The sequence below is a fragment of the Haplochromis burtoni genome, unplaced genomic scaffold, assembly GCF_018398535.1.
Source record: "Haplochromis burtoni strain Fernald_Lab_line unplaced genomic scaffold, NCSU_Asbu1 Contig_21, whole genome shotgun sequence".
Classification (NCBI taxonomy): domain Eukaryota; kingdom Metazoa; phylum Chordata; class Actinopteri; order Cichliformes; family Cichlidae; genus Haplochromis; species Haplochromis burtoni.
The window spans coordinates 3,242,787-3,266,037 of record NW_024582382.1 but is presented as its reverse complement, the minus strand read 5'-3'; the positions used below and the strand labels follow the sequence as shown (position 1 = coordinate 3,266,037).

At 40.5% G+C, this 23,251-nt stretch overlaps 1 protein-coding gene across 2 annotated transcripts; it reads left to right on the top strand.

The window, feature by feature from the left end:
- Positions 1-1,632: 1,632 nt before the first annotated feature.
- raver1 (ribonucleoprotein, PTB-binding 1) lies at positions 1,633-14,391 on the top strand. Of its 2 annotated transcripts, none has more exons than XM_005939908.3 (15): positions 1,633-2,057; positions 2,974-3,040; positions 4,135-4,604; positions 6,763-6,954; positions 7,183-7,303; positions 7,390-7,493; positions 8,151-8,229; positions 8,467-8,669; positions 8,809-8,890; positions 9,033-9,163; positions 9,381-9,452; positions 9,564-9,698; positions 9,926-9,988; positions 10,088-10,217; positions 13,903-14,391. In XM_005939908.3, the coding sequence occupies exons 1-15, from the start codon at positions 1,734-1,736 to the stop codon at positions 13,926-13,928; spliced, it is 2,199 nt and encodes a 732-aa protein (XP_005939970.2). In that variant the 5' UTR covers positions 1,633-1,733; the 3' UTR covers positions 13,929-14,391. The 2 variants fall into 2 exon arrangements, with proteins under 2 accessions (XP_005939970.2, XP_005939969.2); XM_005939907.3 differs by having other exon boundaries at positions 8,148-8,229.
- Positions 14,392-23,251: the final 8,860 nt, after the last annotated feature.

Genomic DNA, 23,251 nt, shown 5'->3' with positions numbered 1-23,251 from the left:
CTTTCTTGTGCTTTGCATTTAAATAGGGTTATATTCTTTTAATTTGCATTTTATTATTATTATGCTGTTTTTATATGGTCTGTTGTTTCATTGCATTGTGCAAATCACTTTTAACTGCCTTTATGTACGACATATACAATACAAATAAAAATTTGCCTTGCATTGCCTAAAGCGTAGAACTGAAAAAGAACAATCTGCCAAATTCAGCATTTATTTATATTCAGCAGGTGTTCGTGTTTCTGTTCTGCATACGCTTTGAGTAAGACACATACAGCAAGTGGAAGCTGAAGCACGAGCTCCAAGACATCTGTTCTGCCACAGTTATGTGTATTACAAACTGTCAGCATCAGATGTGTCTGCTTAAATGGGAGCTTTCCCTGCTGAGAGATCTCAACATGTATTTGAAGGAAAGTACTGCAAGGACTGCAGGCTAATGGAGAATGAGGAATCTACCATGAGGCATGTCTAGTACTAAGCATTAGTCCAGAGTGATACCACCACCAGCTGAGTCACCAAATGCTTAAATACTACTGCTGTTCCCCTTGGGAACATAGAAAAATGCTGAATAGTGAAGCATATTGTTCTGACTCATAATCTTGGAGAGAAACTCCACTGCTGACTTCTGGACATGACATGATTGGTCCTTCTGGTGCTTGTCTGGACTGTGAAGCCCCCTGGAGGCACAGGCATTTTTCGTGGCCAAATGAAACTGATTCCCTTTATCCATCATTACAGTGTTGGATATATTCTCAGCTGACGCAGCCTATACTAGAGACCAAATTCAAATTACCAAAACAAAACCTGTATCTTCTTCTCTATATCTACTGCGAAAAAATGCTGTTTTCCTATACACTCTCTGCATAGCTAAAAAGGGCTTTATGAATGCTTTGTTCGTGGTAGAAAAGTCTGAATAAATTACCATGTGTCAAAAATTAACTGCTGAGTTTTTAAAGAGTGGTATTCATAAAATAATACATAATCAATCAACACACTAACAATAGCCTATTATGAAGATAATGGAATTTAAGTAAACAAACCAACCACAATGATTTCCAAGAATAAAACGTTACGGATTTTTATGTTTTGTTTGAATTTTTAATGCTTTTGTTTTCAGTTTTGTTATATTTCAGTTTCCAGTGTGGATTTGTTTGTCTCAGTTCAGCTTTTGTTGTTTCAAGTGTCAAGTTTGACTTTTCATTTATTTCAGTATTAGTTTTTGTTTCCCTTTTGTTATTTGTTATTTGAGACACTTTGTAAAGCCAAGTAGCTCACAATCATGTGGACATATTCTCAAGCCTCCTTGCTTTATGAACTGGTAGTTCTAACTAAAATGAGCATATTTAAATTATAAACCATATTTCACTAGTTTATCTTTCAGACATATTTTGTTGGGATATTTTTGAGAAAATGTACATGCATAAATTAGACTCTTAAATAAATTAGACATGCATTTTTATTGTGCTGTTTATAATTGTCTGTTGTCTTTTAAAAATCTAGATATTTAATACTACATTTTAATTAGATTAATTACCAAAAAACATCCATTATGCACCTCATGCTGAGGAGCAGGGACACTCGTTGCTCCGCCCCCACCCTTCCGATTTACGTTGTAGTCATGGAGAATGCGTTCCCTTGTCGTCCAATCAGAAGCAGCGCTGGGGCCATGTGTGTATTGTTTAAACTGCTCAAATCAGCCAGAGTTTTCAGACCGAAAAAACTTCCAGCACCGAGTCATGGCGGCCACAGTGTCAGTTAATACAGCTGCCAAAGATGAAAACACAGACTCGGGAAACAGTTTGGCTTCTCGTCCGCTTAATGAAAAATACGACCCCGCCGTGGACCAAGAAAACTGGATTCCCGGGGATCGCCGGTACCCCGAACTCGTGCAGAACGAAGAGGACGCGACGCCCGGACGCGAGTGTCAGCGAAAGGTCGACGAGGACTTGACATCACTGAGCCCCGAAGAGATCGAGAGCCGCTTGGAGAGAACTCGACGGGAGTTTTACAACAGGAGGAAAATTATTATAAAAAACTTGCCCTCTGACGTTAGCAATCAGGTATGAGTAGAAAGTTTTAGGGGGTGAGGGTTTAATTGTTGGTTGGTTGATTGATTGATGCTACCCTGTGGCTAACGCTAGCCTAGCTCCGTTATACCTGCCATGCTATCAATGTTAGCTTCACAGGCATTTAACTTATTAGCTTCACCTTTTATTTAGTTTTCTGTGTACTACATCTGCTAGTGGTTTAAAAGCCAAAACGCACAGATTATTGGTAATTAAAAACGATGCAAACACTTCTATAACTGGTTTGAGTTTGTTTGTTAATTAACATGGCTCGCGTTTACTGACAAGTGGTCAAATAATCAATCATGGTCATTTGTGGCCTGTGTGACCCACCAGGCCGCTTTGCATTCGTGGTTGAATTTTACCATTTGGCCCGCCGAGCCAAACTGTGGTTCATAACCGGTATATGCGGGTTACATATGCAGTGAAGGTGGGTCATAAGTCCATTTGTTATTTACTCTGTCTGTAATTAACTCTTGATGCTACTTTTTTTTTTCTTTTTTGGAACGTGCCTGACTCGTGGGGAGCGGTGGGCCTGCGGGCGGTACCATTGTTCACAGAGGGGGGGCTGGGGCAGTAGTGGGAGTTCGAGATGTGAGTTTCTCTATAACAAAAGGTGGAAGGCGTGGGGACAAAACGTTTCAGAAAATGCTAGGCAGCATCGCCATTTGTGTGAATAGGCAAAAGCTGGGCAGAACAATTTTTCCTACAACAATGAGGGAGTCATTCACCTCTCATCCCCCCCCAGCAGGTGCACTGATTCTCCCCCCCCCCCCCAGTGTATATCAACGAGCTAATTGGCTGAGAGGGGGTTGATTGAAATCTTCAATTAACCAACGACCTCCTAAAGTCAAATGTTATTTACACATTTAAACATCTGCAGTTAATCATTGTCTCTTTCTTTTTACAGGAGGTCCATGAGCTCTTGGGCAGCTATGATCTGAAGTACTGCTTTGTTGACAAGTACAAAGGCACAGGTAGGTCTAACTGCTCAACCATGTTGGACTGAGCAAGGCAATTTGGCAAGTTTGGCGTCTGCAAGTTGGAGGAGGTGGGGATCAGGATGGATCTGCTCTATTACGCCCCTTTAAAATTTAATCTGACAGTGAACTCTGTAGCAAACAAAAGTAAATCGGGCTCTCCAGATTTGGAGCATGCTTAGTTAATGACTTTCAATGGACATACTGAACATGAAAAGGGGTTCTGGAGAAAGCAGCCAGACCTCAATTAAAGACTTTGTTTTCACAGTGTGCCTTCTCTTGCACTTATCATTATCACACAGTTGCAGATCTCTCTTTTTGGCGACTGTTGATGCTCGCTTGTCGTGGTGTCACGTTACATTGTCAGTTCAAGTGCGATAAGATCGATGGGCTCTCTGTGTATCTGTGTATGCGTTACCTCACATGCCCCTCGGTGTGATCTGCCATCTTGTCCAGCTAGAGTTGCTTGTTTTTAAATGTATAAAATGTAAAATATCAGATTAGAATATAAATTAATTAAATATCTATGCATTCTTGCAGTAATATTTCACTAGAAAATGGGTGATGATCATGATAATAGGCCAGAAAATTGTGTGAGGCAGATGGTATTTTCAGGGTATGCCTGGTATCCAGCAAGCTGATATGGAAGAAAACCAGTGACATTTAGATGGCGCTTTTTTTTTTTTTTTTTTTTTTAAAACAATAGAGTTGGCTGCCAAACTAACTTATTACATTTTTTTTTTTCCCTTCTCATGGCTTTCAGACAAAACTGGAAAACTTTTTCACGCCTTCTGTTTCTTTTTCATAACATGGGTAACAAGATGTTGATTTCATTCTTGCTGGACTGACAGGCATTGTAGTTTAAACAAGGGGTAAAATTACACCAACACAAAGGATTCGGTGTGCTGATATTGTGCCACCAGAACTGTTTTAACAGCCTTGCTAGAGGCAAAAACGTCACAGGCAGGGTTTGCTCCCTGACACCTGCTGAGTACAAATAAATCTGACTTTATGTCACCTGAACAATGTCATTCCCTTGCCTTACACCAATTTGTTTCTCTCTTCTGTTTCCTTTCCCGTGTTACTCAAAGCATTTGTGACCCTACTTAATGGTGAGCAAGCACAAAGTGCCATCAAAGAGTTCCACCAGCATGTGTTGCGGGACCGGGAGATCTCTGTGCAGCTGCAGCCGACAGATGCTCTGCTGTGCATCGCCAACCTGCCCCGCGCATTCACGCAGCAGCAGTTTGAGGAACTGGTGCGCCCCTTCGGCAACCTGGAGCGTTGCTTCCTGGTGTACAGTGCCACCTCGGGGCATTCCAAGGGCTACGGTTTTGTGGAGTACATGAAGAAGGACTCTGCGGCCAGGGCCAAGTCGGAGCTCCTGGGGAAGCAGCTGGGCTCCCGTATGCTTTACGTCCACTGGACTGAGGTGGGCTCCCTCACATATCCACTGCTGCACTCCAAATGCCTGTGCGTGGACCGCCTGCCTCAGAGCCTGCTGACAGCCCAAGACCTCCGCAGTGCCCTGGCTGACACCCACACACCAGTTTTCTGCCAGGTCAGATTTTTACTGCACACAAGCCCAATACTTCAAGTGAATGATTTCAGAAGTCTACAGCATACTGATTGCACACAGCAGCGATCATTAACTTTTTTTTTGTCATTTCTTTGTGTGGCTATTGTTTTATACAGCAAATGCCCACATTAATAAAAGTTGAGTGCTTTAAAAGCTGCTAAAATCCATCACAAAGTTGTAAAATTGTCCCTGAAGGTGTGCAAAATGACTGCACTACTGAGTCACTGTGAAACTGCAATCCATATTTGATCTTTCACCTTTACCCCAGTTTTCCTGTGGCCACTCAAAGTTACTATAGCAATAGCAACTGTTGGTTTCTATGGTGATGACCACCTGACACCCCCAGGTGGTGTCATTCAGCAGGTTTTTTCTGGAATGGGAGAGAGCTGTGTTCTTTTGAGCAGGACACACAGTCGTAGTTTTCTGTTGTTTCCAGACTGAACAGTCATAATAATTAGGAGCCTTATGATGGTTTTAATAGGAAACTGATATCACTGCAGCTTTATCAAATTCATAAAGCCAGACAGTTGCATCATGGTAAGAGAGGAGTACCACTAAAAACAACACAAAGCCATATATAGTGATTGATGTGGTGATTAAAGGGCCTTAAAAGGTAATTAAATACTCTAAGAAACGGATTTTGATCTGGGACTTTAGAAATGCAAATTTCAGTGGGTTATTTGAAATTTGCCAAACCATAAATGAAAGCAAAGGGTGCTGACAAATAGTAGCATTCCTAATCAAAATTCACTGAGTGAAGTGACCCATAAGTATCCAGGTGGCAGCCATAGTAAGTGCTTTTTGAAGAGTCTTAGTTCTCCAAAAATTTCCAGAGTGCTTCCTGCTTGTGTCTTTTCTTGCCACCTTTTAGAATAGGATACACTGAAACTTCCTTTATGAAAAGAAAGGAGGCAACACCATCCCCCAATGAGAACTTTGATGAAAACAATCAACAGGAGTGTCACCTGGTGCAGATACTATAAAATGTTAATTAGAAAAGGGTTTTCCATTTCGTGTCATATCGTGCTAATTTGTTCCTAACTAAGAGACTCTTAAACCAGCAGGTGAACTACAAACATCACACTGCTATGATAAAACTCGCGTATATAGATTTTAAAAAGGCTATATAAATCAGGATTGAGGGTCATGTTAAAATAATAATCGTTAGCTGTGTAGAAGCTTCACCCCAATTCAGTTTGTATTGCTTCTATTTTTCTTTATCAATTCACCTTGATCTTTCCTTGACCTAATGATATTTTCCATCCAGGCCTGGGGAAATTATGTAGATTGTTTCAGCTCAGCAGCAGCCTGAGACACAATTTTGGTGCTGTAGCCATTTTGACAGTTATTTGAAGCTCCTATCTTAATGAATGGGGAAAGATCCATAACTTTTGGTTGAGTGCTCACCAGGTATATATAAAATTGCTGCTTTTTTTTTTCTCATTATTATTTATATGAACATGTTCAAGATTTGCCATTCTAATTCACTGCATGGAAACGGTTGGACACACAATCTTTACGTTTTTGCTACAATAACAAACAAAACCGAGTAGCGATATCTGCCACTACACTGTTGCATGTTTAGCATGTAGCACTTCTCACGTAAATCTGAGCTCAGAATTCACCAAATGCTGCGATGGGTGTTTTGTGAAGCAAGTCTTGCCCCTCAGTAGCAGCCTCCAACCCCACCAGGCAGTTTTTATTTATTTTATTTATTTATTTTTTTAAACAAGTGAGTTTCAGCGGTCACCAGGATGTAAAAGTTGCATATGTAGAGTCACCACTGCAACCTCGAACATTTAAATTCTGTCAACTTTTCCTGAAAATTAGGTTTTAAAGAGCTTATACTACTGCTGTTGCAGAATTCTGAGTGAGTGCTGTTTCTCTCTGTGGTAATCCTGAGTTTTTATTAACTATAAATTCCATGAGATTTTTTTTTTCCCATCTTTCTCCAAATTTGTGCTAAAATATGTGAACACTGAGGGTGTAAGTGAAAACCACTTGGCTTCCACTCTGTGTGTGTGCATCTTATTCATTGGCTGCAGGGTTTTTTGGGTTTTTTGTTTTTCTCTATATGCTTGAAAAATTGCTGCCATTTTTTTTTTTTTTTTTTTGGTCCTCTCAATTTTTCTCTCCACAGTTGGCTCAGGGACAAGATGGAAGTTTCCGGCGTTTTGCAGTGCTGGAGTTTGCCACTGCAGAGATGGCCGAGGAAGCACAGCGACTCACAGATGGCAGACTGCTGGGTGGGACACATATCAGGGTGTCCTTCTGTGCCCCGGGTCCTCCTGGAAGAAGCATGTTGGCTGCTCTGATTGCTGCACAAACCATGGTACTGTATTCCAATCTACAGTCTTTGCTTGAGCCCTTAAGGCATAACATTGCTGCCTTTGAGTTCGTGCTGTAGTTAAAATTACGTTACTGGACACGACTTGGAAGCATTGCCGTTATAACTCTCACAGAGGAGCTGGCTCATCACGTGATTTCAGATTAATGGAAAAAAAATTTGGTTATTTGTTGGTCTTGTTCTGAGTCTTTGCTTTGTTTCCTTCCTCTCAAGGCTGTAAACAGGGGTAAAGGACTCCTCCCTGATCCGACAGCCATGCAGATACTCACAGGCCTCAGCAACCCCGCCGCCCTCAAGATGCTGCTCAACCCACTGACACAGGGACATAAACAAGGTGAGGAGCCCGTGAGCTGCTTTTAATCTGTTTTATTGCTATTATTTGTTCTCCTGCGGTGGATCTTAATCTTTGTCTATGCGCAGGCCTCCTCGGCGCGGCCCCCGCCATACCGCCACTGCTTGCCAACCCCGCTCTCACGGCCGCCCTGCTCCAGCTGCTCCTTCAGAACCAGGCCAAGGCTCAGCAGGTACCACTGCCTTTTCCATCTTTGCTCCGTCATGTTCTTCCCTGCTTTTGCTTCCTGCCCGTTTTTGATTCATTCTCTCCTACTCACAGACTTTGTTCCCCACTCTGTTCTGTCCCTCTTTACCATTAGCAAGCCCTTCTGGGAAATCCTCTTCTGTGGGCTCAGGTGCTACACAATAAAGAAAACCCTCTAGTGCCTTGTGTGAGTGATAACGGTTTTTATGGTTGGCCATGCGTGTGTGTGAGTTGGAGCTGAAGTTAGATGGATTCTGGCCCTTTCTTCTTTTTATGTGAATGCTGATAGAAAACCTATTGCCTGGGTGGGTAAGCTCTTGCTAGGAAAGTGAGGGTTTTTTTTAAAAAAAAAAAAATTTTTTAATTTTTTTTTTTGTGCGTGTATGTGTGGAGTGTTCCTTCGAGTGGTGCTGAGTAATGCGGTAGATGTACTATTATGCTGTATGCCAGAATTGTAAAGGTACATCCTGTAAGGACATAATTGCATATACAGTAAGTAAACTTGCTGAATGCATGTGTTAAGTTTAGTTGAGCAGTTCTTCGTCACCTTGATGTTGCAGTGCGGCTGAGTGACCCTGTTGTGATTGAACTTTTTTTTTTTTTTCTTCTCTTTTTTTTTTTTTTTTTTCCTCTTGGTCAGCAGCCGGGACTTATTGGGGAGAATCCTCTGGCCTCTCTGCCTGTCCAGCAGGGAGTCCATCTGCTCGGAGACCTGCCCCAAGGTTTGGCATCAGTCCACTCCAGCCGTGGCTCCTTCAGCCACAGACTGCATGTCTGCTTTTGATGATAAACATCTGCATTGCCATTAGCCTGTCCATCAGGCGTCTTACTCCTTACATTACTTATGTTACCCAAATTAAAACAGAATGCATATCTAATTTCCTCTGAAAAGCTTGAAGGAGAAGATTAAAAATGAAATGTGTGATTGTCATTTACGCTGAAGTCTCTAATCACCATAGGTGGTATTGTCCCTGGACTGGCTCTTCAGACAGATCCTCTACCCCCCTTGAAGCCAATGCCACGTGGCAGAACTCTTTCAAGGGATCAGGAGTCCCCCACGTCGGCTTGTCCCTTCCCCCAGACCTCCTCTCCGACCCTGCCGGGGATCTCTATACCCCTGCTGGGTGGCATGATCGGGGCAGATGGCCTCACAGCACAAGGGGTGAGTTCCCAAGTAATTGCCTTTTTAAAATGCCTTCAGTCCTTCAACTGCTTTTTTTCCTCTTCATTCTCATTCCTCATTCTGTGCAGGAAATGTAAAAATAAGCCATATTTTTTTTTCTTTTTAAACTTCATGTCAGGTTTCCATACTAGGAGATCCTGCAAAAGATTCAAACCTTCCCCAGAGTCCCTTCCTCAATGTCAGCAACGCGTTTTCCTCAGGTGAGGTGCTGCTTTTTTGCTGTGCTCGCATGAGCGGTAAAGATTTTATCTACTTTTACAGTCTGTTCTTGTTTGCTGCTTCAACTGAGAGATGATGTTGGATGCATCAAGGATATATTTGTATACCGTGCATCTCCTCCAGGAGGAAGCTGCAGACCTCACCCTTACAGAAGGCGGCCTACACTGAGTAACGTGTCCAACCAGAGCATGCAACCGAATTACAACCTGCGTTACCAGGATTCCTACAGCCCTGAGTACCCCCCACTCCATCGGGTAACTATGAATCATTGCTGCTCAGACTCCTGATTTTTTTTTTTTTTTAAATGTGTATTCTTTCTGCATCGATGGGTTGTGTGTTTTTTGTTTTTCCTTGTCTTCCTTACTGCTCTAGTCATTGTGACCTGTTGAACTTACTGTATAGCGCTTGGCTGCTCATTTAGTGGTTTTTATGACACGATCTGGTCCGATGCCATCTGGTGTCTCTCCTCAGGATCCCCTTGCCCACTTGTATGAACAGCAGGAGAATCTTGATGCCGGGGCCTTGGCAGGATTCGGTCAGCAGGTAGTGCTTTGTCAACTGTTTCAAAGCTGACTTGAGGACATTTGTAGTGTCAGTAAATTAAATGCACGCCTCCCTGTAGTAACATAGCTGTGAACTTGTCTGTCTCTGCAGGCCTCTCATTGCGCTGAATACGGTGAGCGGTTCCCCCCCTACAGTTACCCTCCAAGCCCACCTCTGTCCTCATATTTCAGCTCAGGGTCTGAGAGCTCCTGTAATGGGAGCCTTCCCACCCCCAAGCTCAACAGGGTAAGCAAAAGCTTTGCATTGATTTTTGTTTTTTGATATATATGAAGGATTGATTATTTGTCAGTGCAAGAATACTGAGGATAGCACTAGAAGGATTAAAAAAATAAATAAAATAAATATAAAATAGTCGAGGGTTAGGTGCCAAGAATAAGTCTGTGTTCAATAATTAATGTTACACTGTGAGCGCTTGAGTTGAAGTCAAATGATGAGTGGTTGTTTGTCTTTAGGCTGTGGGAATGCCTCCTGTGAGCCACACCAACTACCCTGCAGGTGTGGAGAATGTTATGAAGGTAATTTATAGGCTTCAATGTTATTGTTTCATATTTTTCTTTTTGAAGTTTCTGTTTTGATTTTAACCCCACCCCCTCCTCTTTTTCTTGTAATTATAGACTCCCATCGGTAGCCAAAAGCGCACGTTCTCCCGGCTGATCCCGTCTCCCGAGCCGAGCCCTGAAGGCGGTTATGTGGGCCAGCACTCCCAAGGCCTCGGCGGTCACTACGCAGACTCCTATCTTAAGCGTAAGCGTATATTCTGAGTACAGCTGTAACGAGTAGCCATTCAGCAGCCAGGATGGAGTAGCATCTCCTCTCCCATATTCTCCAATGGACTCAGTAATTTGGTGGTCCTCGGATTTATTGTCCCATATGCACGTGTGAGTGACCTCTGGAGGCTGCAGAGTAGTGCAGCCTGTTTGTCACTCTGTGGAAAAACCTTCAATTTTTTTTTTTTTTTTTTTTTGTATATATGATTTTACTGTGTTTTGTACATTTCAGTTTTAAATTTTTATTTGCCTGAACTTCCTGTTGAAAACCTTGTAAATTAAGGAGAAAAAGTGGTTCATTAGTAAATGCAATCTTTTTTTTTTTTTTTCTTGAGGTTTTTTTGTTTTTGTTTTTTTTGTTTTTTTGGAATTCCTGTGAGTGAGGTATATCAGCAGATCTGCAGTTTGGCCAGTTTCAATGGTAACTAGCGGCTGCTTTAAAAAAAAATAAAATAAAAGTGATTTAACATCTCACCAAAGTGATGCTGTCCACAGTTTCAGGCAAAGGGACTTGCATAGTGTAAGAACAAGCTTTGAAGGCTCTTACTTTGTGGGAGAAAAAAAAAAAGCCTACCGTATTCCATGTAAAAAGTTCATGAGTTTGTATAATGAGATGGTGTCTTGTTTTCCCCCTTCCTACCACACGGTTGTAAATTTTGCTTTATAACATTTCTGGTTTCAAACATTTCCTAATTGTTAACCTGCAGCTTTCCATCCACCAGTGATGGTTGTGTGGTGTTATGAGGCGAAGCTTTTTACAAACCTGGGATGTTTCCTGAGCCTGAACTTTTCCACGTTGTTTTGTCTTTCTAACCACACCCTCCAGCCTGTTCATGGAGTCTGTTCTCTACACTGGTTGTTGAGTGATGCACTTGGAGGGCACCGGTCATGTGTTCTCACCTGTATAAAAATGCCATCTCAAGTCCCCCTCTCACTCATGTATGTCCAGGAGTCGACGTATTTTCTGTTTATGTGAGTTCTGTGTTGCCATGTTTACATTTTTGAATGTTTTATAAAACCGTGAACGCTGCCCCACCCCTTGAAGGGTGGGGGCAGGTGCAGATAGCGCTGCATGCCATCTCTCCAGCTGCCAGCAGATCGTGCATGAATACAGGAGCGGTTCGGTGTTCTCAGTGAGGGGCTCAACTGTGAGTTGAACCGGCTTCTCCCGACGAGCACACGGCAGCTGGAATGATGGACAGCCTCTGTTTAGTTTTCAGATGATATTGGGGGTTCAGTATGTCTTTGGAGATACTGCTGGAAGCTTGTGGCAGGTGATTGGTCAGTGACATGATTGTCCTTGTATTATTTTTATTTAATTTTTTTTTTTTTTTTTTTTTAAAAAGAATAATTATCTGGTTGACGGTTTGATTGTGAAAACCCATTACCTCTGACTTCTGCTAGGAAATGCAGCTACACTTGAGTCTTAACTGTGTTTTCTGTGATCTCATCCTGCCCTGTGTTGGCTTCCATCTACATTTACAATTTGTGTTTATTTGCTGTGTAAATAGTTAAAGATTCCCCTCCTCCCTTTTCTTGAGTCTAAAAACACTTGTTTTCCTTAATGACACCTGCCTCTGGTTCTGGTGTTTTTTGAATATTTGCTGCTCGTTTTTTTTTTTTTTCTTTTTTTTTGGAAGTGAAGAGTGGCAACACAGCAGACTGCTCATGTTGTGTATGGACCAAGAGATGCAGCTGTACTGTATGATCATCACTTATTTTGATTGGATTTATTATTTTATTTTTTTTAACTGCTGTCCTCTCATCTGTACCACCATGATTGTCTCTGTATGCGTGTGTGTGTGATGTGCGCAAGTAAATGTTATTTAAACTCACCACTTTCTCTGAACTTTTTGAATTGTGTCCAAATGTGAGGCCTTACTTGGATCGAATGGCTGTCTATGTTTTGCTCTTACATTTAACCTCATAGGCTAGACCTCAATTGGTTCAACTTCAGCGTCTTAATGTAGCTGTCATTCACAGCTTAATTTTAGAGCTTTTTTTTTTTTTTTTTTTTTTTTTTTTTTTTTGAAACTTCTACCCTATAATCCAGAAATCTTGATTATAGAATGCACCTGATAATTGTTGTGTAGAGGCTGTTAATATAAATTTACTATTAGAATACGATTTTTATTTAGGCTTTCATAAACCGACGTGTCACCTAAGAAATCTTGGGGCTTTTGCTGAATATTGAAAATTTTGAAAAGGGGTACAGCATTTGGTGACAAGAGGGACAGCCAAGATGGGTTTTTAAAATGATGTCTTCCCCCATGAGGTATTTGGGCTTTCTTACTGTTTGCGTTAGTTGTACTAAAAGGTCAAAGGTGCCCCACGGACATCTAATACATCCATCTGTCACCCAAACGCATACGCTCAGCTCCTGTATGGTAAGACTTCTGACAGGACTATCTTCAAACACCTGTGGGCAGTTACTTTCTCATCTGAAAGCCATAAAAAGTGCATGTGTAGAAACGACCAGTCAAATTTCATAAAAATGATGACCTAAAAGGAGTCTAAGAAAAGCTTCTCTCCCTTGGAAGTTTTTCTTCTACCGTTGTTGGACTGTTCCTTAGATTTCAGTTCTGGAGCTGCGGTTGAATAGTCCAAAAATGACGACGTGCCTCTTTCGCCTCGTGCTTTTTTTTTTTTTTTTTTTTTTCCCTTCTCTCTCCCCTCAAGCTCTGAAAAATATCACAAGGTCAAGGAAAGGTGTGAAGACAATTTAAGGACTCAAGAAAAGGGAAGCATTGTGTGCAGAGAGGTCATCTAAACCTCTGATTAAAAATGTTGTTATAAAGGTTGGAATTTAACAAAAAACAAAACTCTCATCAATCAAATCAATCTCTTCTTCTGATAAGTTTTTGTATTTCATTTTGAAATTTAAAAAAACAAAAAAACAACTTTTGAATTCAGTTTAGTTTATTTCCAGACAAGATTTTCTTATTTCAGTTTAGTTTTTGTTAGACTTCTTGAAAGCGGTTGACTGAGCTTTGTAGATATCCAGAGTCTAAATAAACACGTCTATTAATGACTCATCAGGCAAGTTGTCACCAAACTAACAGATATTAAAACTAATAATCTTTCCTCTACATTTCTATTTTATTTTGGTTTTTTAAATACATAAAATTGTTTCTTCAGAAGTCTACTTTAAAAAAGAAAAAATGCAACAACAAATATAAGTAATGCAAAGTGAATCATGGCAAACCTTAAACACACTGACGTGTTAAATAATCTGGATTCAGAGTTTCTATAAATCTACATTCTTCATCAAAACAAGGAGCGGATTTCATTACAGCGGCGTGATGTGCAGAGTCATTGACACTTTAGAACACATCAGCAGGTCATTCACACGAAATGGAAAATAGAAATCCACATTTGCACCCTTGTGATGGCTGCACCTGCAGACACGCAGCTAACAAATCGGTAACCCCATGAGCCAACACTTACAATTACTCTAAAATTGCTGTGTAATTCCATAAATATCACACACAGACACATAAATCAACAAAATTCTCTAGTTTGCATGTCATGGCAAGATTTATTTGGCACTGTTGAAGTACATTGTGCGCAATACAAATACGTAGATTTAGTTCAGTTTCATATGTTCAGCTCTGTTAAATTCTCTTATTTTATTCATTAATTTCTTTCTCTGGTTTTGCCAGTGCTGGAGCGTCCGTTTGTCTGCTGAGGCCTGCTGGCATCACGGGGAGCAAAAGATGTGCTCTTGAAGGCAGCTTTACATACAGGAAGTGCCAACTGGGCCATGCCAAACACTGCTCATAGTCAGAGGCATGATTAAGTCATTCATCTTAAATATGTTGTCTGTTTTAACTCCCGAGTTAGTATTTGGTTATTTTTGGATTTGGTTATTATTCATTTAAAGTAATTATTAAACTGACTATTGGTTTTGTTTCTTCAATATTAAATCATTTGTTAGTATTTGCTCCCTCTTGTGTGTAAAACTGGTTTGATAAGCCAGTAGTTTAGTCCCTTTTGTCAGCTTAGTTTTTGGATCTGTTGAGTGTTTAGGTTTCTTTTCCTGTTGACTTTATTATTTTAGTTCTGTTCAAAAGGGCCCGGTAGTATAAGATGACTTTTGTATAACTTATTCTTTGCATTTTTGGATCATTAAAACCCGTTTTTTCTCAAAATTGTCCTCATGCGTAACTGTCTCAGGCCCTCACAGTCATGTTGCCAGGTTTGTGGATCATTTTCATGGATGGTGCATTGCTTTGAATTTGATGGTCTAGTTATTTTCTTTCATAAAGAACGGTCCACTATATCCTGTTAAGTGGAGTGAATAAGCTTTCTTTTGTATTTAGAGAATTCAACTAGCTCTTATTATGATTGTTATGCAGATACTTCCGTGTCACTTCACTCTGGAACGCTCCTAAGCTAAACTATTTGACTGCACTCCAGCATTGTTTGAGTGCCCTTTCTCTCTTGAGCTGCGGACACACTGAAAGTGATTCACGGCGACCATAGAAAGTCCATCATATTTGGCAACTTCAAGCAACTACGTGCAAAATAACTGCTGGTGACGTCAACTGAGCAGGACCCACTGTAAACTTTCAGGCAAGTGACTAAAGAGACGATGAGTGAAGAACACTAAGTTTATTTGTTAGAGGGTCACCTAGGCGACCGGAGTTTGGAATGTCCACAAGTTTCCAGCTATCAGCTTAAAAGCGATGAGCGAATCGCTGCCAGTGTGCACGCAGCTTTATGGTTTATTCATGCCAAACACAGCATTAAGAGACACATGCTAAAGCAAAATTGTATTTCGCGCCACTTGATTGCATACGGTGTCTATGCAAAAAGTCATATTGACACTAGGAACTATATGAATAACCTGAGGTCATCACGAGTGAACACAATCATCCGGTAAAATTGCAGAACAAGACATAAGTAACCGAGTGGTGTCAGTTGCCAGTCTTAATGAAGTATTATTGAATTTAACATGATATTCATTTTGTAAATTTTGGTCACTGGGCATTCGAATGAAAAAGGAGGATATGTTTTTAAAAAGGGTTTAGTTTAGGGCAGGTCTACACAGTGATTATCCTCCTTTATATCAGTTTCTCAGTCAGATCCACCTCTCAATCATCATATCCAATTCCAAAATGGCAAGATAGCGACAGCTTGAGCCTTCATAAACATACCTCACTAACCAATGGGTGACATCACATTGGCTATGTCCACCTTCTATTTACAGTCTGTGTTTGCCAGTGAATTAGATTAGTTCAGAGTTAGAAATTTAACATTTTGACTTTGACATATGAGCATTTACATTACTAAAAATCTCATAAGCCAACTTACATGCCCGAGATAAAAGGTTAAGAACTCCTTCACAGTTCTAAGCAGCATGAATTGACATACTGGTTATATTTCATCCCAGTTATATTTAAGTAATGAACCAGAACCTAGAAGTGCGTCGTTTCAATCAGCAGTGATTACACACACAGCCAGCTGATGTTTTGCTTCATTGGCTCAGTAATCAACCGTAAAGACTACGTGTCTGCACACAGATTTTGAGGAATGGGTGTGGTAGACAGAAAACCCGGAGCAAACAAAAGGAAACATGCTTCAAAGCATCTGGAAACCTACAACAAAACCTCTCTTTGTTTGTTGTCTTCTCTCACATGGGAAAAAAACAAGGCTTTTAACCTTAACTCGTATCTTATGATGTATACAATCCTTAATAACTGATAACCAAACCCGCCTCAGCTGTTATCACTGAGGTGCCTTTGCCCTTTGCCGTGAATCTCATTTACATCTTGTTAACGGGGAGATACAGGGCCGCTTCTAATGTGCTCTATCAGTGCTGTATTGCTGTGAATGTGACCTGTATGAATGTTAAGCAGGTTGCTGCCAGGAGGATAATTTGTGCTCCCTGGATGGATAATTACTGAACAACAGACAGGTTGTCAAAACCTAAAAACAACTGAAGAAATGTGTCAAACTGAGATCTGATTAGACAGCTTCATACTAAAAGGGGACCTATTATGCTCATTTCCAACACCATAGTCTTATAGTTAAACTCTATTAGATTAGGCTGGCATGAATCACAGTCCAATATAATCCTTATTCATCTCATACTGGGCCTTGGTGCAGCTCCTCTAATTTCATCTGCTGTCTGAAACAAGCTGGTTTAGCACCCTTCAAGCTAAATTTTGTGTGATTGGTTGCTCCTCGCACAGGGGGTTTGAACAGCAGGAAGATGACACATAAAGAAACATCACTGAGAACCAAAAGTAGCAAACCAAAGACAGCCAAATTCAGTGCTTTTTAGCACTCAGGAGTTACCTGTACATACACTGACCTCATTATTTGAAACTCTGGCTATTTTCTAATATGAACATCCAATGCTGTAACAATATAGCTCATTGGACACCTTCCTAGTAGCAGTTTGCTTTCCACAGCTGCCTTAATTCCATGCTTTCATGTTTTTTATACCAAATTATGACACTACAATCCGAGAGTCATCAGACCAGGCAATGCTGTTCCAATCTTCTGTTGTCCTATTATAATGAGTCTATGTAAACTGAAGCCTTGGTTGTAGTTTAACATGTCGTGCATTCAGAGACGCTCTTCTACCTTGGTTATAATGTGTGATTGTTTAAATAACTGTTGCCTTCTTATCAGCTCGAAGCTGCCGGTTATTCTCCCCTAACCTCTGATACCAAACAGGCATTTTCACCAAGCGAGCTGCTGCTGTATATTTTCTCTTTTTCAAACCATTCTCTATAAACCCTGGAGATGGATGTGCAGGAAAATCCCAGGAGATCAGCAGTTTCTGAAACACTCAGACCTGCCTGTCTGGCTCCAAAAACCATGCTGCATTCAAGGTCACTGAAATCATAGGGCTTTTTTTGCACAATTTGAACTTCTGCAGGTTGTTTTGACCATGTCTATATGCCCGAATGCACTGAGTTGCTGTCATATGATTGGTTGATTAGATATTTTGCATTAACAAGGTGGACAGTGAGTGTGCATGTAACAGACGTCAGGAAAAGCAGGTGATGCATAAAGGAACAACTTGAAATGTCAGATGTGTTTTGTAGGCCCGGTTTCCTCAGAATACTCAGGAAGGGATGGCAGGTCAATATAAATCTTATCAGGCAGAAATGAAAAGCTCGAAGTCGTCCACCTAGTTGATTGGTTGTGTGGTGCTGCAAAAGCCCTTTGCATTGAAGTCCCTCACCCTTCAGACTGAGGTGCTAAGAGGCAAGAGGTGGTTCTTTTTCTCTCAGCAGCCATCAGCATGAAAGGTTTTGATTAGCTGTTTTTCTGGTGGTCCCACTGAGCCTGGAGGAGTGGAGCTGTTGATGGAGCGCTCCTCTGACGGGTAAAAACACAGTTAGCCATAAAACTCTTTTTTTCCCTTTTACCAATGATATTGTTCATGACACTTCCCAGAGAGAGGGTTTTTTTTGTGTAGACATTGGATCTGTCATGGCATGTCACTTAAATAAGACTGAGGAAGAAATACTGCTGTTTTTATCATCAATCTGTAACGGACAATGGAAATGAGAATATTGTGAAAGAGAGATGGGTAGTTTTCCACCACTATTGTGCTCCCCTCCTCCAGCCTCTGGGTTTATTTCTGCGATATTTATCTGTAATGCTTCTGGCGCCACTGAATTGCGTTTCTCATACCTGCAGCCAGTCTACCCGGAGTTCTCAGAGGGATCCGCTGAGGCTCGGTGGACGCTGTGTCAGACACATTTAGATTTCTGCCTTTCATATTTCCACCCACACAGCTACCCTGCACAGTTGCTGGTGAATGCTGGTGAATGCTGCTGAAACCTGCGATTTTCCCAAATACATACAAGAAGCAGAGAGAGCTCTGAAGACAGACCAAAAGCAGCATCATTCCTAACAAAGATGCAAAGATGAAAATAATGAAAAAGTTATATACGACTGCTGTAGAACCAAAAATGTATCTGCTGTCTCATTATATTGCCAGTGTCCATTAAATAAGGGGTTTTCAGTGATTGCATTTAAATGTACATTGTAATCTACTTGTGCATTAAAAAATGCATTAAATTCACATTTACAGTGTCTTTTTTTCCTGCTTTATTCAAGATACCAGCAGCAAAGTGTAATAAAATAGGGTCTGTCACAGGAGCTGTTTATAGCAGGATTAGTCATAGAAAGCAGCCCACTCCCCCCACCCCCCCACAACATTCAGTCTATAAAGCACAAGAACACATCAGTAGACCAGCAGAAAGCGACTAGAACAGGGGGAAACCCATTCAGTTTGAATGCTGCTCGTGCTTATACAGCCAAACAAGATTACCATATAGAAGATGTTTTAAAGTGCAAACACGCATCCTTATCCCCTCTGACATAAGCCCAGGTATTGTTATGCTCTTCATTTTCATCTTCCCCATTCTGTCCTCTATGTAACTCTATATTATCGCAGCACTACACAATTAGATAACCACTTCAGGTTATGGGAAATAAAAGCTGTGTTCCAGTGCTGTGTTATTATCTAGAAACAACACACTTGATTTAAAAAAAAAAAAAAAGAACAGTTACTCCAAAACAGAAACGCTTCATTTCTATTTTTCTTGGACTTATAAGTAGTCAGGCTCATTTTTTGGTCCAGAGATACTTCAGATTGCTTTTATTAAACTTCTCCAGTGCATAAAAGTGATTCAGACATTGGTTAAAAACTCATTTATTCAAGAAGTATTGCCTGTCCTCTCTCCTCTCGTTGAATCATATACCATGTCCCGTAACGTGCTCCTCAACATTAATGGCTTACGCTTTTATCTCAAGCACAGCTTTCCTTTATCTTATTTTTTTCAAGCCGCCATTAGTCTCTTACATTTTCACACCTGAACTGTGAGATATTGTTAGAACACTGTATCTCTGACCGCTGCCGTCTCCATTTCTCTACAGCCGAAGTGTATTTTTCCATTCAACCCATTAACACCATTGAAATTATTCATCATTTCCTAATTCAAAAGCAGCATGTCTTTAAAGGCTTAATCTAAAATTTAAAACACAGGACTGTTTGACATTTTTTTAACATCTTATAATGACTGACACCAGATAATGACCAGACGCATGCTGCTAGTGTTTACTGGTGCTTTTAAATGCTTATTTTTGGCTACTTAAAAACCATTTTTCTTTCCTGCCCTTATCTTTGTGTGCATGAATAATTTATGTGCTTATAAAAACATAATTTGCACCTTTTCCTTGGTAACCATGAATAATATATTGGACAGCAGTGACCGGGAAAGTGCATTCAAGGAACATGTATGTGTGAAGAATTTTTTTTTCTATGGTAGCGCCACAAGGGGTCACTTTGAGAGAGGGGTCTCTCGGAGGTCACTGACTGGTGATGACTTACTGTCAGGGCATATGTGTAAGGACGTAATGATTCGGTGCCTGTCTGGAGACATCACAGGTAGACAGAGCTCCAGTTTATTTAATCACAGGAGAAAGACTTTGCATAGTTAGCGTGCCTTCTTTACCCGGTAAGCTCTCCTACCAACAGCTAGATCAGTAATTTGCTGGAAAATGACAGAATTTTCTTTTTAGTTTTACGTCTGCACATCACCACAGTGGATTTTAAATTACAGACTCCCCCATTTTAAGAGACTCCAAATTGAATGGGCAAACCAACATCATTTTAAATTTAAGGACTGTTTTTCAATATTTGGAAATCTTCTGCAAAGATTGCCTGACGTCTAGAACTCAGAAAAGTCACTAAACGCTGTGTTTCTTGCCTTCCTGCTTGTTTGTGGATCTTTCTGCATTCATTTTTGTATTCAATGACTGGAAAGCATATTCTGTTGAACTGAGATTGACTTGTAACAGACTTGTCTACTGAAGAACATCCCATTTCTTTCCTTGAGAAATTCTTGGGTTGTTTTTGCAATATGCTTTGGGGTCATTATCCATTTGCACTGTGAAGCTCTATCCAATCAATTGTGCACCCTTTGTCTGCATCTGAGCAGAGTGTGTAACCAGTTAACAATATGAACCTGAAGCTACAGTTTAAATCAGCGGTCCCCAACCCCTGGGCCACGGACCGTTTGGTACTAGGTGTGAAATTTAAGATTTTCAGGGGTTATATCGATTTTTATTGTTATTTTTTAATCGTTTTTATCGTTAACTCAGTTTCCCTGGATATTTTTCCATGTGTTATGAATAGATCTTCTTTTTTTTTGGTACCTGTCCTGGTTTTATTTTGTTGTATTTATCCGCGACACCTTAAAATCTCTACAGAGATTCTATTTTAGAAACATCAACAGGTAAGATAAGATAAGATAAGATAAGATAAGATAAGATAAGATAAGATAAGATAAGATAAGATAAGATAAGATAAGATAACCTTTATTAGTCCCACACGTGGGAAATTTGTTTTGTCACAGCAGGAAGTGGACAGTGCAAAAGTTATGAGGCAAAAATTAGAATACAATAAGAATAAATACAGTACACACTGTACAGAATAGAATAAAATAAAATACTATATACAGTAGAATAAAATAAAATAAATATACAATAAGATAAAAATAGAATACAAATACAAATCTATATACAACTGAGTAAAAATACAACGATGACAGAAAGGATTATTGCACTTAGTATTATTGCATATGTATGGATGTGTGTGTTGATCAGTTAAAGTCTTTATTATGGAGTCTGACAGCAGTGGGGAGGAAAGACCTGCGAAATCTCTCCGTCCCACACCGTGGGTGCCGCAGTCTCCCACTGAAGGAGCTGCTCAGTGCTGTCACAGTCTGCTGCATGGGGTGGGAGATGTTGTCCAACAGGGATGACAGCTTAGCCGCCTTCTCCTGTCACTCACCACCTCCACTGGGTCCAGAGGGCATCCTAGAACAGAGCTGGCCCTTCGGATCACCCTGTTCAGTCTCTTCCTGTCCCCAGCAGAGATGCTGCCGCCCCAGCAGACCACACCATAAAAGATAGCAGAAGCCACAACAGAGTCATAGAAGGTCTTCAGGAGTGGGCCCTCCACTCCAAACGACCTGAGTCTCCGCAGCAGGTACAGCCTGCTCTGCCCTTTCCTGTAGAGGGCGTCTGAGTTATGAGTCCAGTCCAGTCTTTTGTTCAGATGAACACCAAGGTACCTGTAGCTGTCCACAGCCTCAATGTCCATACCTTGGATGTTCAGTGGTTGCAGTGGAGGATGTTTGTGCCTGCGGAAGTCTACCACCAGCTCCTTGGTTTTGTTACCTGTTCAAATTGAGGGTCTAAGTGCTGGGCTGAGGTCATCATACACTCAGATTTACCATCACTCTGGGTCCTGGGTTAGATTTGTGCTAGTATGTTAGCATGCTGTCTGTCCGGATGCTTGCAAAGAGCTGAAGTTGTGTTAGCATAATGCAGTTGTTTCTGTCCTACATGCAGTTTTCACTTCATCATTGCACTCCTGTCCTTTTGAGCAATGCAAAATAACTCCTCAACAGCTCCAACATTTTCCTTCTGCCACACATGAACTGAAATCAGCTCATTGTAGCGCAAGTGCAAACATGTTTGTGTGATTTGTAGATAACCGAAGAACCTTTTAAGCCCAATAAATGGTATAATTGTTACTGTAATGCAATTACTGAATTTATTACATTACTGGGTTACTGAAAAATGTAATGTCATTACAGTGCATTACACCCAGCACTGCTGACAATGATGTCCCTGCCTCTTCGAGAGTGTTCTTGACTTTGTTAGATGTTGTTAAATTGTTTTTATTGACCATGGAAATATTTCTGTCATTATTAATTTTAGTTGTCTTCTGTTCTGTTTCAGGACTTTTAGCGTTGTTGTTCAGCTGGCCAGTGCCTTCCTGGGGTGGGGGTGGGTGGGGTTCAGTGTATGATGCACTGCCTCACTTACACTGCATCTCATTGGGCTTCATATTTAAAATCAAAATGAAAGCTATAAAATTTAAATTCAACACTTGAACATGGCTCCAGATCTTTTACCGTCTTCATTTACAAAGAAATGACAAGGGAACAAGCTTCACTCAGTCATGAAACTGCTTGCCAGTCAGCTGTCTAATTAATTTAAAGCCTCTAAAAATGGGGGACTGTGTATAAAAATGAAGCTAAACTATGGATGATTTGTAATCATTCATCTACCTGCTTCCTGGGCGTTTGTCTGCCAGTATAAAGCTTTAATTTTGTTTTCCCATGCTATCAAACTCAATTCTGACATCATTACTCTAGTCCAATCATTTTCTTGTTGGACTCACAGGAGCCAACCTGCCTCCAATCTGTGTATTTTAAATCTCAGTGCTCTTCTGGCACCACTAATGTCTAGACTCTGGGCGGATCTGCCCTAACACCGATTGCTGCAGAGATCACATAATGCTGTGATGGATCATCAAAGTCTAATCACCAAATAGCTTAATTGAAATCCGTCTTTCAATAAATCACTTTCATTTTTCCCCCCAATTGATCCTTTGCTGTAATTCCTGAACAATTAATTCAAAAGTTTAGTATAATAACTTAAATTAAAGCTGAAAGTCTGTAGATCAATAACATATTGATTTACAAAAGCCACCTAGAAATACCTCCCAAAATTCAACTTTTTACTCAGCCCCACAAATAAAATTATTCAATAAGACTTTACATTTCTTTTAAACCCAAAAAGAAATGATGCAACATGTAGAAGTGCTACCTTAATGTGACAATAAATACAACATAGCAGAAAAAACTCCCACAGTAATAGAACCAGCAGCTGTTAGATTTTAGTATGAAGTGACTTTGTGATAGTTTAGTGTAACTAGTGCAATGTAAATATGACAGAATTCAACATGGATCATTATGAGATGAAACTGTAAAATAACTAGCACCGTTTTAAAGTCGTGGTGCATAAACACATCAGAATGTACACCTACTGAAATAAATTAGCAAGTAGATTTATGACACACTGCTCCGTGACACTCAACACAAAAAGGTTCAGACATTATTCATAGTGCGTGTTAACACAGTCATTGGACTGCATACTAAACTTAAAAGACAGAAACAATGTATT

Coding starts and splice junctions, on each gene's coding strand:
- raver1 (XM_005939907.3), top strand. CDS start 1,734: ATGGCGGCCACAGTGTCAGTTAATACAGCTGCCAAAGATGAAAACACA. Junction 8,230..8,466: donor GCTCGGAGACCTGCCCCAAG/GTTTGGCATCAG, acceptor TAATCACCATAG/GTGGTATTGTCCCTGGACTG. Junction 8,670..8,808: donor ATGGCCTCACAGCACAAGGG/GTGAGTTCCCAA, acceptor ACTTCATGTCAG/GTTTCCATACTAGGAGATCC.